Source organism: Cherax quadricarinatus, chromosome 15 (genome assembly GCF_038502225.1).
Source record: "Cherax quadricarinatus isolate ZL_2023a chromosome 15, ASM3850222v1, whole genome shotgun sequence".
NCBI lineage: Eukaryota > Metazoa > Arthropoda > Malacostraca > Decapoda > Parastacidae > Cherax > Cherax quadricarinatus.
The window spans coordinates 12,461,591-12,474,247 of record NC_091306.1 but is presented as its reverse complement, the minus strand read 5'-3'; the positions used below and the strand labels follow the sequence as shown (position 1 = coordinate 12,474,247).

The 12,657-nt window shown below is 39.9% G+C and overlaps 1 protein-coding gene across 1 annotated transcript in view; it reads left to right on the top strand.

The window, feature by feature from the left end:
• LOC128692157 (homeotic protein empty spiracles) overlaps positions 1–12,657 on the top strand; it is a 203,190-nt gene that overhangs the window by 139,206 nt on the left and 51,327 nt on the right. Inside the window, exon 2 of the mRNA XM_053781229.2 lies at positions 11,549–11,718. Within this exon, the coding sequence (XP_053637204.1) occupies positions 11,549–11,718 (170 nt within the window). The remainder of the gene's footprint in view (positions 1–11,548; positions 11,719–12,657) is intronic.

The following is a 12,657-nucleotide window of genomic DNA, read 5'->3' as shown; positions in this document are numbered from 1 at the left end:
AGACTGACCAGCTCTAAGCAAGTAAGACTGACCAGCTCTAAGCAAGTAAGATTGACCAGCTCTAAGCAAGTAAGATTGACCAGCTCTAAGCAAGTAAGACTGACCAGCTCTAAGCAAGTAAGACTGACCAGCTCTAAACAAATAAGACTGACTAGCTCTAAGCAAGTAAGATTGACCAGCTCTAAGCAAGTAAGATTGACCAGCTCTAAGCAAGTAAGATTGACCAGCTCTAAACAAGTAAGACTGACCAGCTCTAAGCAAGTAAGATTGACCAGCTCTAAGCAAGTAAGACTGACCGGCTCTAAGCAAGTAAGATTGACCAGCTCTAAGCAAGTAAGATTGACCAGCTCTAAGCAAGTAAGATTGACCAGCTCTAAGCAAGTAAGATTGACCAGCTCTAAGCAAGTAAGACTGACCAGCTCTAAACAAGTAAGACTGACCAGCTCTAAGCAAGTAAGATTAACCAGCTCTAAGCAAGTAAGACTGACCAGCTCTAAGCAAGTAAGATTGACCAGCTCTAAGCAAGTAAGACTGACCAGCTCTAAGCAAGTAAGATTGACCAGCTCTAAGCAAGTAAGATTGACCAGGTCTAAGCAAGTAAGATTGACCAGCTCTAAACAAGTAAGATTGACCAGCTCTAAGCAAGTAAGACTGACCAGCTCTAAGCAAATAAGACTGACCAGCTCTAAGCAAGTAAGACTGACCAGCTCTAAGCAAGTAAGACTGACCAGCTCTAAGCAAGTAAGATTGACCATCTCTAAGCAAGTAAGATTGACCAGCTCTAAGCAAGTAAGATTGACCAGCTCTAAGCAACTAAGACTGGCCAGCTCTAAGCAAGTAAGACTGACCAGCTCTAAGCAAGTAAGACTGACCAGCTCTAAGCAAGTAAGACTGACCAGCTCTAAGCAAGTAAGACTGACCAGCTCTAAGCAAGTAAGATTGACCAGCTCTAAGCAAGTAAGATTGGCCAGCTCTAAGCAAGTAAGACTGACCAGCTCTAAGCAAGTAAGATTGGCCAGCTCTAAGCAAGTAAGATTGACCAGCTCTAAGCAAGTAAGATTGACCAGCGCTAAGCAAGTAAGATTGACCAGCTCTAAGCAAGTAAGATTAACCAGCTCTAAGCAAGTAAGACTGACCAGCTCTAAGCAAGTAAGACTGACCAGCTCTAAGCAAGTAAGATTGACCAGCTCTACGCAAGTAAGACTGACCAGCTCTAAGCAAGTAAGATTGACCAGCTCTAAGCAAGTAAGACTGACCAGCTCTAAACAAATAAGACTGACCAGCTCTAAGCAAGTAAGACTGACCAGCTCTAAGCAAGTAAGATTGACCAGCTCTAAGCAAGTAAGATTGACCAGCTCTAAGCAAGTAAGATTGACCAGCTCTATGCAAGTAAGACTGACCAGCTCTAAGCAAGTAAGAGTGATCAGCTCTAAGCAAGTAAGACTGACCAGCTCTAAGCAAGTAAGATTGACCAGCTCTAAGAAAGTAAGACTGACCAGCTCTAAGCAAGTAAGATTGACCAGCTCTAAGCAAGTAAGACTGACCAGCTCTAAGAAAGTAAGATTGACCAGCTCTAAGCAAGTAAGACTGACCAGCTCTAAGCAAGTAAGACTGACCAGCTCTAAGCAAGTAAGATTGACCAGCTCTAAGCAAGTAAGACTGACCAGCTCTAAGCAAGTAAGATTGACCGGCTCTAAGCAAGTAAGATTGACCAGCTCTAAGCAAGTAAGACTGACGAGCTCTAAGCAAGTAAGACTGACCAGCTCTAAGCAAGTAAAACTGACCAGCTCTAAGCAAGTAAGATTGACCAGCTCTAAGCAAGTAAAACTGACCAGCTCTAAGCAAGTAAGATTGACCAGCTCTAAGCAAGTAAGATTGACCAGCTCTAAGCAAGTAAGATTGACCAGCTCTAAGCAGGTAAGACTGACCAGCTCTAAACAAGTGAATGAGTAAGTTTTATCTAAGCCTATTATACGTAACATATTTTTCTAACACTGGTCTTAAAGTCACACAGATATTCTCCACATACATAAGAAAAGTAAGTTTAAATATTCCAGAATATGCAAATAAAAGCTCAACACTTTGACTTATTTCTGGTCAGAAGAAAGAATCTCCGGTTGTTACGCAGAAATCAGTTTGATTAATAAACTTAAGACGTGATGACTCACACAAACTGACATCAAGAAATTGCGTCCCCAGAGGAAAACACATCGATACTAAAAGTTTAAAGCCGACCAGAAGATACATTCTCCAGTTATTGCTCAGGATACAAGAAAATTTTGTGTGCCTACGCAGCCTAAACCCGTGAAATGTTCCGTCCATTTCATACGCTGCATCAACCATCAATGATTGATGACGTTCACATTGATTTTATTTTAATTAGGGGAAAGCTCTAAACCCACAGGGGTCAAATAGCGCATGCAGAATGGGAAACACTTACATAATGTAACAAAAAATATTCAACCATTTGAAGATTAAAATTGAGAAAATATGATGAAGTGTCCATTAAACAGATGAAGGTTCTGGTAAGTGGGAATAACGACTGTTGTAGTCGTGAAGGTGATCACAGGAGATTATCACCGTCTCTCACACACAAACAACTGACTCACCTGTGTAACATTCTACACTGAGAACCACACTTATAAATACTCCCATCAATCTTCCTTATGATTCCTTACACACGAGTTCAAAATTTGAAGCCGATCGAATAATGCGTTCCTGAGTAATAAACCAAAATTTTAGAGAAAGAATGAGAACATTCAGAAAAATAGAAAAGTCTATCATCGTTATATTTAAAAAAATCCGTAGAATAGATTTTTAGATAATGTCACCGAAGTGGCTAGTTTATTGTGCACCCGAAATCTATCCTGTGGACGGTAGTGCAAAAGCATATGGATTCACAAAAGACCTAGAAACTAGGCCCCATAAAAAGGTTAACAAAAGTACCTCTGGATTTATATTTACAGTTCACTTATCTGTTAAAATCAAATTTAGGAAATTAGCTTGATATATCAGGTATCTTATTTTCGTTATAAGATATCTTGACATATCATATATGTTATTATATTGTCAGTCTGTTAGCGACAATTAAGCACATAGTGTTCAAGACAGTTTGATCATCATCTGTGTGTCTTCCAAATTGCCAGAAGTACTTGTAACCAAGCCTAAGCCTGGCTGCTACTACATCAGTCAGTACTTGTAACCAAGCCTAAGCCTGGCTGCTACTACATCAGTCAGTACTTGTAACCAAGCCTAAGCCTGGCTGCTACAATATCAGTCAGTACTTGTAGCCATGACTAAGCCTGGTTACTACAGTATTAGTCAGTACTTGTAGCCATGACTAAGCCTGGTTACTACAGTATTAGTCAGTACTTGAAGCCAAGACTAAGCCTGGTTACTACAGTATCAGTCAGTACTTGTAGCCATGACTAAGCCTGGCTGCTACAATATCAGTCAGTACTTGTAACCAAGCCTAAGCCTGGTTACTACAACATCAGTCAGTACTTGTAACCAAGCCTAAGCCTGGTTACTACAACATCAGTCAGTATTTGTAACCAAGCCTAAGCCTGGTTACTACAACATCAGTCAGTATTTGTAACCAAGCCTAAACATGGCTACTACATCAGTTAGTACTCGTAACCAAGACTAAGCCTGGTTACTACAGTATCAGTCAGTACTTGTAGCCAAGACTAAGCCTGGTTACTACAGTATCAGTCAGTACTTGTAGCCATGACTAAGCCTGGTTACTACAGTATCAGTCAGTACTTGTAGCCAAGACTAAGCATGGCTGCTACTACATCAGTCAGTACTTGTAACCAAGCCTAAGCCTGGCTGCTACAACATCAGGCAGTATTTGTAACCAAGCCTAAACATGGCTACTACAACATCAGTCAGTACTTGTAACCAAGCCTAAGCCTGGCTGCTACAACATCAGGAAGTATTTGTAACCAAGCCTAAACATGGCTACTACAACATCAGTCAGTACTTGTAACCAAGCCTAAGCCTGGTTACTACAACATCAGTCAGTATTTGTAACCAAGCCTAAACATGGCTACTACAACATCAGTTAGTACTCGTAACCAAACCTAAGCCTGGTTACTACAACATTAGTCAGTACTTGTAACCAAGCCTAAGCCTGGTTACTACAACATCAGTTAGTACTCGTAACCAAGCCTAAGCCTGGTTACTACAACATCAGTCAGTACTTGTAACCAAACCTAAGCCTGGTTACTACAACATCAGTCAGTACTTGTAACCAAGCCTAAGCCTGGTTACTACAACATCAGTTAGTACTCGTAACCAAACCTAAGCCTGGTTACTACAACATCAGTCAGTACTTGTAACCAAACCTAAGCCTGGTTACTACAACATCAGTTAGTACTCGTAACCAAGCCTAATCCTGGTTACTACAACATCAGTCAGTACTTGTAACCAAACCTAAGCCTGGTTACTACAACATCAGTTAGTACTCGTAACCAAACCTAAGCCTGGTTACTACAACATCAGTCAGTACTTGTAACCAAACCTAAGCCTGGTTACTACAACATCAGTCAGTACTTGTAACCAAGCCTAAGCCTGGTTACTACAACATCAGTCAGTACTTGTAAGCAAGCCTAAGCCTGGTTACTACAACATCAGTCAGTACTTGTAAGCAAGCCTAAGCCTGGTTACTACAACATCAGTCAGTACTTGTAACCAAGCCTAAGCCTGGTTACTACAACATCAGTCAGTACTTGTAACCAAGCCTAAGCCTGGTTACTACAACATCAGTCAGTACTTGTAACCAAGCCTAAGCCTGGTTACTGCAACATCAGTCAGTACTTGTAACCAAGCCTAAACATGGCTACTACAACATCAGTTAGTACTCGTAACCAAGCCTAAGCCTGGTTACTACAACATCAGTCAGTACTTGTAACCAAGCCTAAGCCTGGTTACTACAACATCAGTCAGTACTTGTAACCAAGCCTAAGCCTGGTTACTACAACATCAGTCAGTACTTGTAACCAAGCCTAAGCCTGGTTACTACAACATCAGTCAGTACTTGTAACCAAGCCTAAGTCTGGTTACTACAACATCAGTCAGTACTTGTAAGCAAGCCTAAGCCTGGTTACTACAACATCAGTCAGTACTTGTAAGCAAGCCTAAGCCTGGTTACTACAACATCAGTCAGTACTTGTAACCAAGCCTAAGCCTGGTTACTACAACATCAGTCAGTACTTGTAACCAAGCCTAAGCCTGGTTACTGCAACATCAGTCAGTACTTGTAACCAAGCCTAAACATGGCTACTACAACATCAGTTAGTACTCGTAACCAAGCCTAAGCCTGGTTACTACAACATCAGTCAGTACTTGTAACCAAGCCTAAGCCTGGTTACTACAACATCAGTCAGTACTTGTAACCAAGCCTAAGCCTGGTTACTACAACATCAGTCAGTACTTGTAACCAAGCCTAAGCCTGGTTACTACAACATCAGTCAGTACTTGCAACCAAGCCTAAGCCTGGCCACTACAACATCGGTCAGTACTTGTAACCAAGCCTAAGCCTGGCCACTACAACATCGGTCAGTACTTGTAACCAAGCCTAAGCCTGGCCACTACAACATCGGTCAGTACTTGTAACCAAGCCTAAGCCTGGCCACTGCAACATCAGTCAGTGTTCACATTGCAAGTTGCTCCATAAACATACTTATCTACGTTCAAGTTATCATAGTGGGTTATAGATCTACTCAGGCTTCTAACTGCATTCCTACAACAAACATTTCCATTATTTACTTCTCTCCTAATATTACTCATAATGCTAGACACAGTTATACCAAAGTTATATTTTACATAATTTTTTAAGGTACTTTTCTTGGCTAACATATCAACTTTATCATGAAGGAGTAAGCAATTGTACATTAAATCCTTTTTCTCGGATTTTTGAGTATCTATACTTAGCTTCTCCAATGAGCATATTAGAGCCATTATGTGAGTCAAGAGCCTCCAGTGATGACATAGAATCAGTAATGATGATAGAGTCAAGCTCAGTATCATAAGTTAGCTTTAGCACTATTAGGATTGCAAACAATTCAGTTTGCAGTGTAGACGCCCAGTTGTTAATTCATATGACTAGTTCAACAAATTTATTATGGTTCTTAACTAGGGAGGTGGCAACAAGAGCAGCTGCAGCCCTGCCAGAAGACTCCTGTTTAGATCCATCAGTGTATATAACTTGTTGTAGCTTATTACTACCAGCTAGGTGAGAAATTTCTTGTGTAAGAATGGTATATAATACCGACAAGATGAAATTAAGACACATGTGCAACATCTGGGTATCTTTATTGTAGACGTTTCGCCAACCAGTGGCTTTATCAATAAAGCCACTGGTTGGCGAAACGTCTACAATAAAGATACCCAGATGCTGCACATGAGAAATTTCTTGTTGAGCAGTTGCTCTAACAAGTGATTTAAGGAAGGGAATACTAGCAATGAGCTTCCTGGGAGGAACTTGCAAGTATGTGATACTAAATAAAAACATCTTCCACGGAGGGGCGAAACGTTCTTGTTGTCTACAGTGATACAGTTAATGCAGGTTATAAAAATATAACTGCATGTTACCACAAGCCATTTAGATCCATCAGTGTACATAACTTGTGGTAAATTATTACTGCCGTCCATAAAAATGTGGATTCTTATATTATTTAAATTTTTATTATCGTTTATATTTCTTTCAAATTCATTTATATTCTATTCAAAATTCTGATTTTTAAGAAAATAGAATTTTGTAAAATTGTTTTTAAAACAGGCAAATTTCCACCCAATACAGCTCAAATTAAGATACGCCAGTTTTAGGGTTTGAAGCCGATCGGACGAGGAATTCTCTAGATATTACACGGGGAATCAATTTATTTTCCAAATTTATTAAATTGAAATTGATACAACTCAAAGTAAGCGCTGAGCTGTGCTTTAATAAAGCTCACCAACGGTGAAAGTTGAAAGCCGGTCGGCCCAGCAATTCCATTTTTTTTATGGATTGTCGTCACTCTTACACAATGTATTAATAATATAGTCTGTCATAAGAAGCTTTATTTATTGAATAAAAACTAATATCACTATTCAGTAAAACTGGCAAACTGGGATTTATGGTAGACACTGGCAACGTCAGTCTTGTTCACGAAACAAAACCAGTACTAGAAAGTTGAAGACGATCCGATGAGTCATTCAGTAGTTACGGCGCTGATTCCTACTATTCCAAGTTTTTATAAGTATTTTACTACATGAGTAAAGTTTCCCGACACACAAATCAAAGTCACCCTGGAACTAAGTTGTACCAGTCATTAAATACCGCAGTCGACAGAAGCAGTAACAGAAATATAAATAATGTCAATTAACGGGAGTAAGAATATAATTAATGCCATTTAACGGGAGTAAGAATATATAATTAATGCCATTTGAAGGGAGTAATTAATGTCATTCAACGGGAGTAAGAATTTCACACTACCGAACACCTCCAATGGTCACATCTGCGCCCACACCTCTGAGGTTTTCTCCGACGACGACGACGACGAAGTCAGAAGCGACTTTTCTGGACGTCTTCAACGCCACCACTGAGGATTTTGGAAGTTATCCCCAGCCAATCGAGGACGCTGTAGATTGAGTCCACAACTCTGGTCATGGAGAGCCTGAACCTGCCAGTTGTTCCAAGAATCTGGTCCCTGTTACCATAAAGTAGCATTGAAAAGTTGAAACCGATTGGATGAGGCGTTCTCGAGTTAGGAAAGAAAAACAAATTAAGAGCTGGAGGAAGAAAAAATCGGGCAGCCACCTGATAATTAATAATAATAATAATAATAATAATAATAATAATAATAATAATTATTATTATTATTATTATTATTATTATTATTATTATTATTATTATTATTATTATAATTATTTAAAGAAAAACATGAAGGAGAACGTTGTCTTTCCGACGTTCGCTAATATAAACAAGCGCTGGTAATGGTGGTGGTGGTGGTAGCGATGGTGGTAGGGTGGGGAGGATGGGGGGCGGTTGCAGGGTGGAGGGGGATGTGGTTGCATGGCAGGATAGTCAATACTAGCCGTGCTAAAGACACATGCAATATCGTGAGGGCTAGCTAATGTTCACGCAGACAGCAACACGCTGCTGCTGCTGCTGCTGCTGCTGCTGCTGCTTCCAGCTCCCTTCCCCAGGTGCTGGATACACATCAACGTTGGGCTCACTCATCAATATTAGTCTTAGACATAAGTGTTAGTCTTAGACATCAGTGTTAGTCTTAGACATCAGTGTTCGTCTGAGACATCAGTGCAAGTCTTAGATATCAACTTAGATTTAGACATCAATGTTGGTGCTATACATCATTCTTACTCTTAGACATCAATGTTAGATTTAGATATCAATGTTAGATTTACACATCAGTATTAGACTTAGACGTCAATGTTAGACTTAGACCTTAATTTTTAGTCACACACACACACACACACACACACACACACACACACACACACACACACACACACACACACACACACACACACACACACACAGTAGTCTGTCCCTAAACCCAGCTGACAGAAACTGACGGGCTGTCAGTCTAGTCTTATCTCCACCAATTGTTCTCACTGGGATGCAGTTCTTATTCTTTTTTTTTTTTTTGGACGAACGTGAGATAAACAGACTAAAATGATAGTCTTATGTTTTGTATTTCTTGAAATTTCTCTAAAAATGAAGGGAAAACTTTAAGTTTTCCCTGATGTAATATATATATATATATATATATATATATATATATATATATATATATATATATATATATATATAAAGAGTTAAATAAAGCTTATTAGTGAAGAAAAATGTATCGTGTGTATTTACATGTTGTAGTAATTGAATGAATGCTTTATACACTGTGTTCACTGTCGAGAACATATATATGTAATATATAAGATCACAAGTTGTAATAACCACAACATCCTAAATATCCTATCCAAAACAGATACAACGTGTGAAACAGTCTTCGACACCATCACCACCGACAGCAAATATAGAACAGTAATAACGACCATCATATAGCCCACAACGTTAACGTATCATGACAGGTATACCTTTGAACTACCCACTAGACATACATACGGATCCTGCAGAAGGTCCTTGAGAGATAAAACCCAAAAGAACACCAGTACACTCTCAGAGATGTGTACAGATATACAAAAACCACATGAGAACTCTTAGATGTGAAGAATCAGATAACTGTCAGAAGCACTTCCACAGTGAGCCAGTGACGAGATATGACAGACACAAAAAGAAGAGGCAGTCTTTGTTCCGAGAAACTGGCGTAGATATACGATACTCACAGGAACCCCATTCACTCACATACAAAAGTATAGTTAAATTATGTCATATAACAATGAATAACGCCCCGCAGACGTAGCTCCAGTATGTAGGTCACGCACCCTTAGTGGGGTCAACCAATAGGGTAAAGTGTAGGGAAATTTTAAAATACAGATTATTTCTCGTCACCAGCTGTCACGTCGTCACCAGCTGTCACGTCGTCACCAGCGGTCACGTCGTCACCAGCGGTCACGTCGTCACCAGCGGTCACGTCGTCACCAGCTGTCACGTCGTCACCAGCTGTCACGTCGTCACCAGCTGTCACGTCGTCACCAGCTGTCACGTCGTCACCAGCTGTCACGTCGTCACCAGCGGTCACGTCGTCACCAGCGGTCACGTCGTCACCAGCGGTCACGTCGTCAACTCTCAAGAAAATAAATTAGGCAAAATCAGCTCCCTATATCCTACACACAACTGAACACTAGTATCATAAATATTACTGTTGTAATTCCTACATAGAATAACAACTGCAAATTTTGTGATATTAGGTAAATATGGCTTGTGCACAAGATAAACCTTAGAGATAATATAATAACGCATAAAATATAGAAAAAAAAAGTTAAAATATTTAACCTTAAACTAATATCTGTTTTATTTTCGCTAACACTATCATTTTCAAGAATGGTATGTTTGTTTAATAGAAAATTGTGAGTGTTTCTAGGTCGTATTTTAGTAACATTCTGATTCACACACACACACACACACACACACACACACACACATGTGGATGTGTATTAGTTTAGAAGAGCAATAGACATTTGAAATTATTATTTAGTTGTAGCCACTGTAAGAAGAAGTGGTAGATGGAGATTTTCATCAATGGATAAAAGTGAAATGAAAGTGAGGGAGCTAAAGGAGCTAGGAGAAAAGTGGTGTCACGAGTGTTGTCACGAGTGGTGTTACGAAGGGTGTTACAAGGGATGTCACGAGTTGTGTCACAAGTGTTGCCACAAGTAGTGCAGGCTCGATCCTCTTGCCGCACTTGTTCAGGTAATGAGAGTATAAACGGTGTATGTATACTAAGACTCAGAATACTAGAGGACAACGAAGCTTTCGGATATAATATACAAAGTACATTTCCCTGAACTGAGCCGCTTGATTAAAGTCCCATCGAGCGAAACTTAGCCTAAATAAAATGCCGAAACGTTGCAAACCTATGGGCTTACTTCAATGAATCTGTGCAAGAAAGGTATAAAATACCGACAATATGAAAGTTAAGACACATGTGCAACATCTGGATATCTTTATTGTAGACGTTTCGCCATCCAGTGGCTTTATCAATACAGATTCTCGGACATATTGTCGGTATTTTATACCTTTCTTGCACAACTTGTCAGACACTGCAACATCATGGAATCTTGGTTCAGAGGACATCTAAAAGACCTTCTTCACGGCTGCTACAACTAACCCATCTCTTGGGTAGGACCTACTTCCACTGGGGAATCCCGCCTACCAGTGACTATGTCCTCGTCTACTACACGTCCCTATCCACTGACACCTATATAACCGCCAGTCTTCTTGCCTTTGCTCCAGATTCTCCTCCACCACGATGCTGTGAACACTAACTCCAAGGCTGAGGGACAGATTACCTCATCTTTTGTATATAGTTCTACTGTCTTCTAATTATGTCCTAGAATCTGTATTGATAAAGCCACTGGATGGCGAAACATCTACAATGAAGATATCCAGAAGTCGCACATGTGTCTAAACTTTCAATGAATCTGATGAAGAATATGTAGATTACTTCTCTATGTTATTAAGTAGTGTTGAGTCTACACAGTGTGCCTATTGATGGGATGGTTAATGGAGTTTAAAGTCTCTGTGCAACACGAGAGTCTTTAAGGCTGCATGCCACCTGTTTACCACCAGATAAGAATATTCTAGTTCCTAAAATATAAGTTAAAGTACATTCAGCTTACACTTAGATATATGAATTAATTTGTCCATTGTGTGTGACTGAAATCAATGTAACTATGTAACAGTTAGGGGCGATTCAAAAATATAAAAACACTTTACCACGCTTTTTCAATGGCTGTTTTGGCGGAATTTGGCGAATATCAATTTTTCATGTGACTTGAAGCTTTTTTTTTTTGTCAGCAAATGTAAAATATTTCAAAAGAATAGACGTAAATGATCTTAACTGACTTCTTACGCTCTTAGGTCCTGACTTCCCCACGTTCCTGTTGCCGTTCCGTAAGCCTAAGAGGATCAGGACGGCGTTCAGCCCGAGTCAACTGCTGAAGTTGGAGCAAGCTTTTGAGAAGAACCAGTACGTTGTGGGCGCTGAGAGGAAGCAACTAGCGCAGTCTCTCAACCTCTCAGAAACACAGGTAAGTGTTCCCTAAGAGGCAGTACAGTCCCTCAACTTCTCAGAAATACATGTAAGTGTTCCCTAAGAGGCAGTACAGTCCCTAAGCTTCTCAGAAACACAGGTAAGTGTTCCCTGAGAGGCAATACAGCCCTTCAACCTTTCAGAAATACGAGTAAAGGTTCACAAAGCACTACGATGAGAGCGCTGGTGCTCAATATCAGAGAGAGTCAAGCAGGTTTCAACTGGACTCGAAGTGGGATCAGACAGGAATATTTAAGTCAGGTCTTCTGGTTTGAAGGATATGATTTACAACTGCATTACTGGAACACTTCCAGCCAAGGAAGTATTCCATACAATACTTCCATGGCTGGAACACCGTTGCTGGAACATTACCATGGCTGGAACAATTCTTAACTAACCCACATAAAACGAGGGTGAAAAAAAGGAGCAAGGGGGGCAGGGGATAAATGCGACGTTTCGACCCATTTTGGATCATTATTAAAGTTAGGAGGAGATAATGGTCTAAGTTTCCGTCTCTTAGCCTAAGTTGTGTTGTGGGTTGCTGAAGCGAAGACTGACTTTGTTACAAGAATGGTGCCAGTCGCGCTGAAATACAAGAATGGTGCCAGTGGCGCTTAAATACTGAAGTTTGTGCTTCTCTTTACATTTTATTATTATTATTATTATTATTATTATTGTTATTATTATTATTATTATTATTATTATTGTTGTTGTTGTTGTTGTTGTTGTTGTTGTTGTTGTTGTTGCTGTTGTTGTTGTTGTTACTGGTTCAATCTTCCGTCCACTGATGGAACATAAAATGACAGAGGAAGAAAGGAGCTTTTCTCTCTATTCTCTCTCTCTCTCTCTCTCTCTCTCTCTCTCTCTCTCTCTCTCTCTCTCTCTCTCTCTCTCTCTCTTTAGTTCTGTATTATTTTATTCAACTTTACAGCAGTTT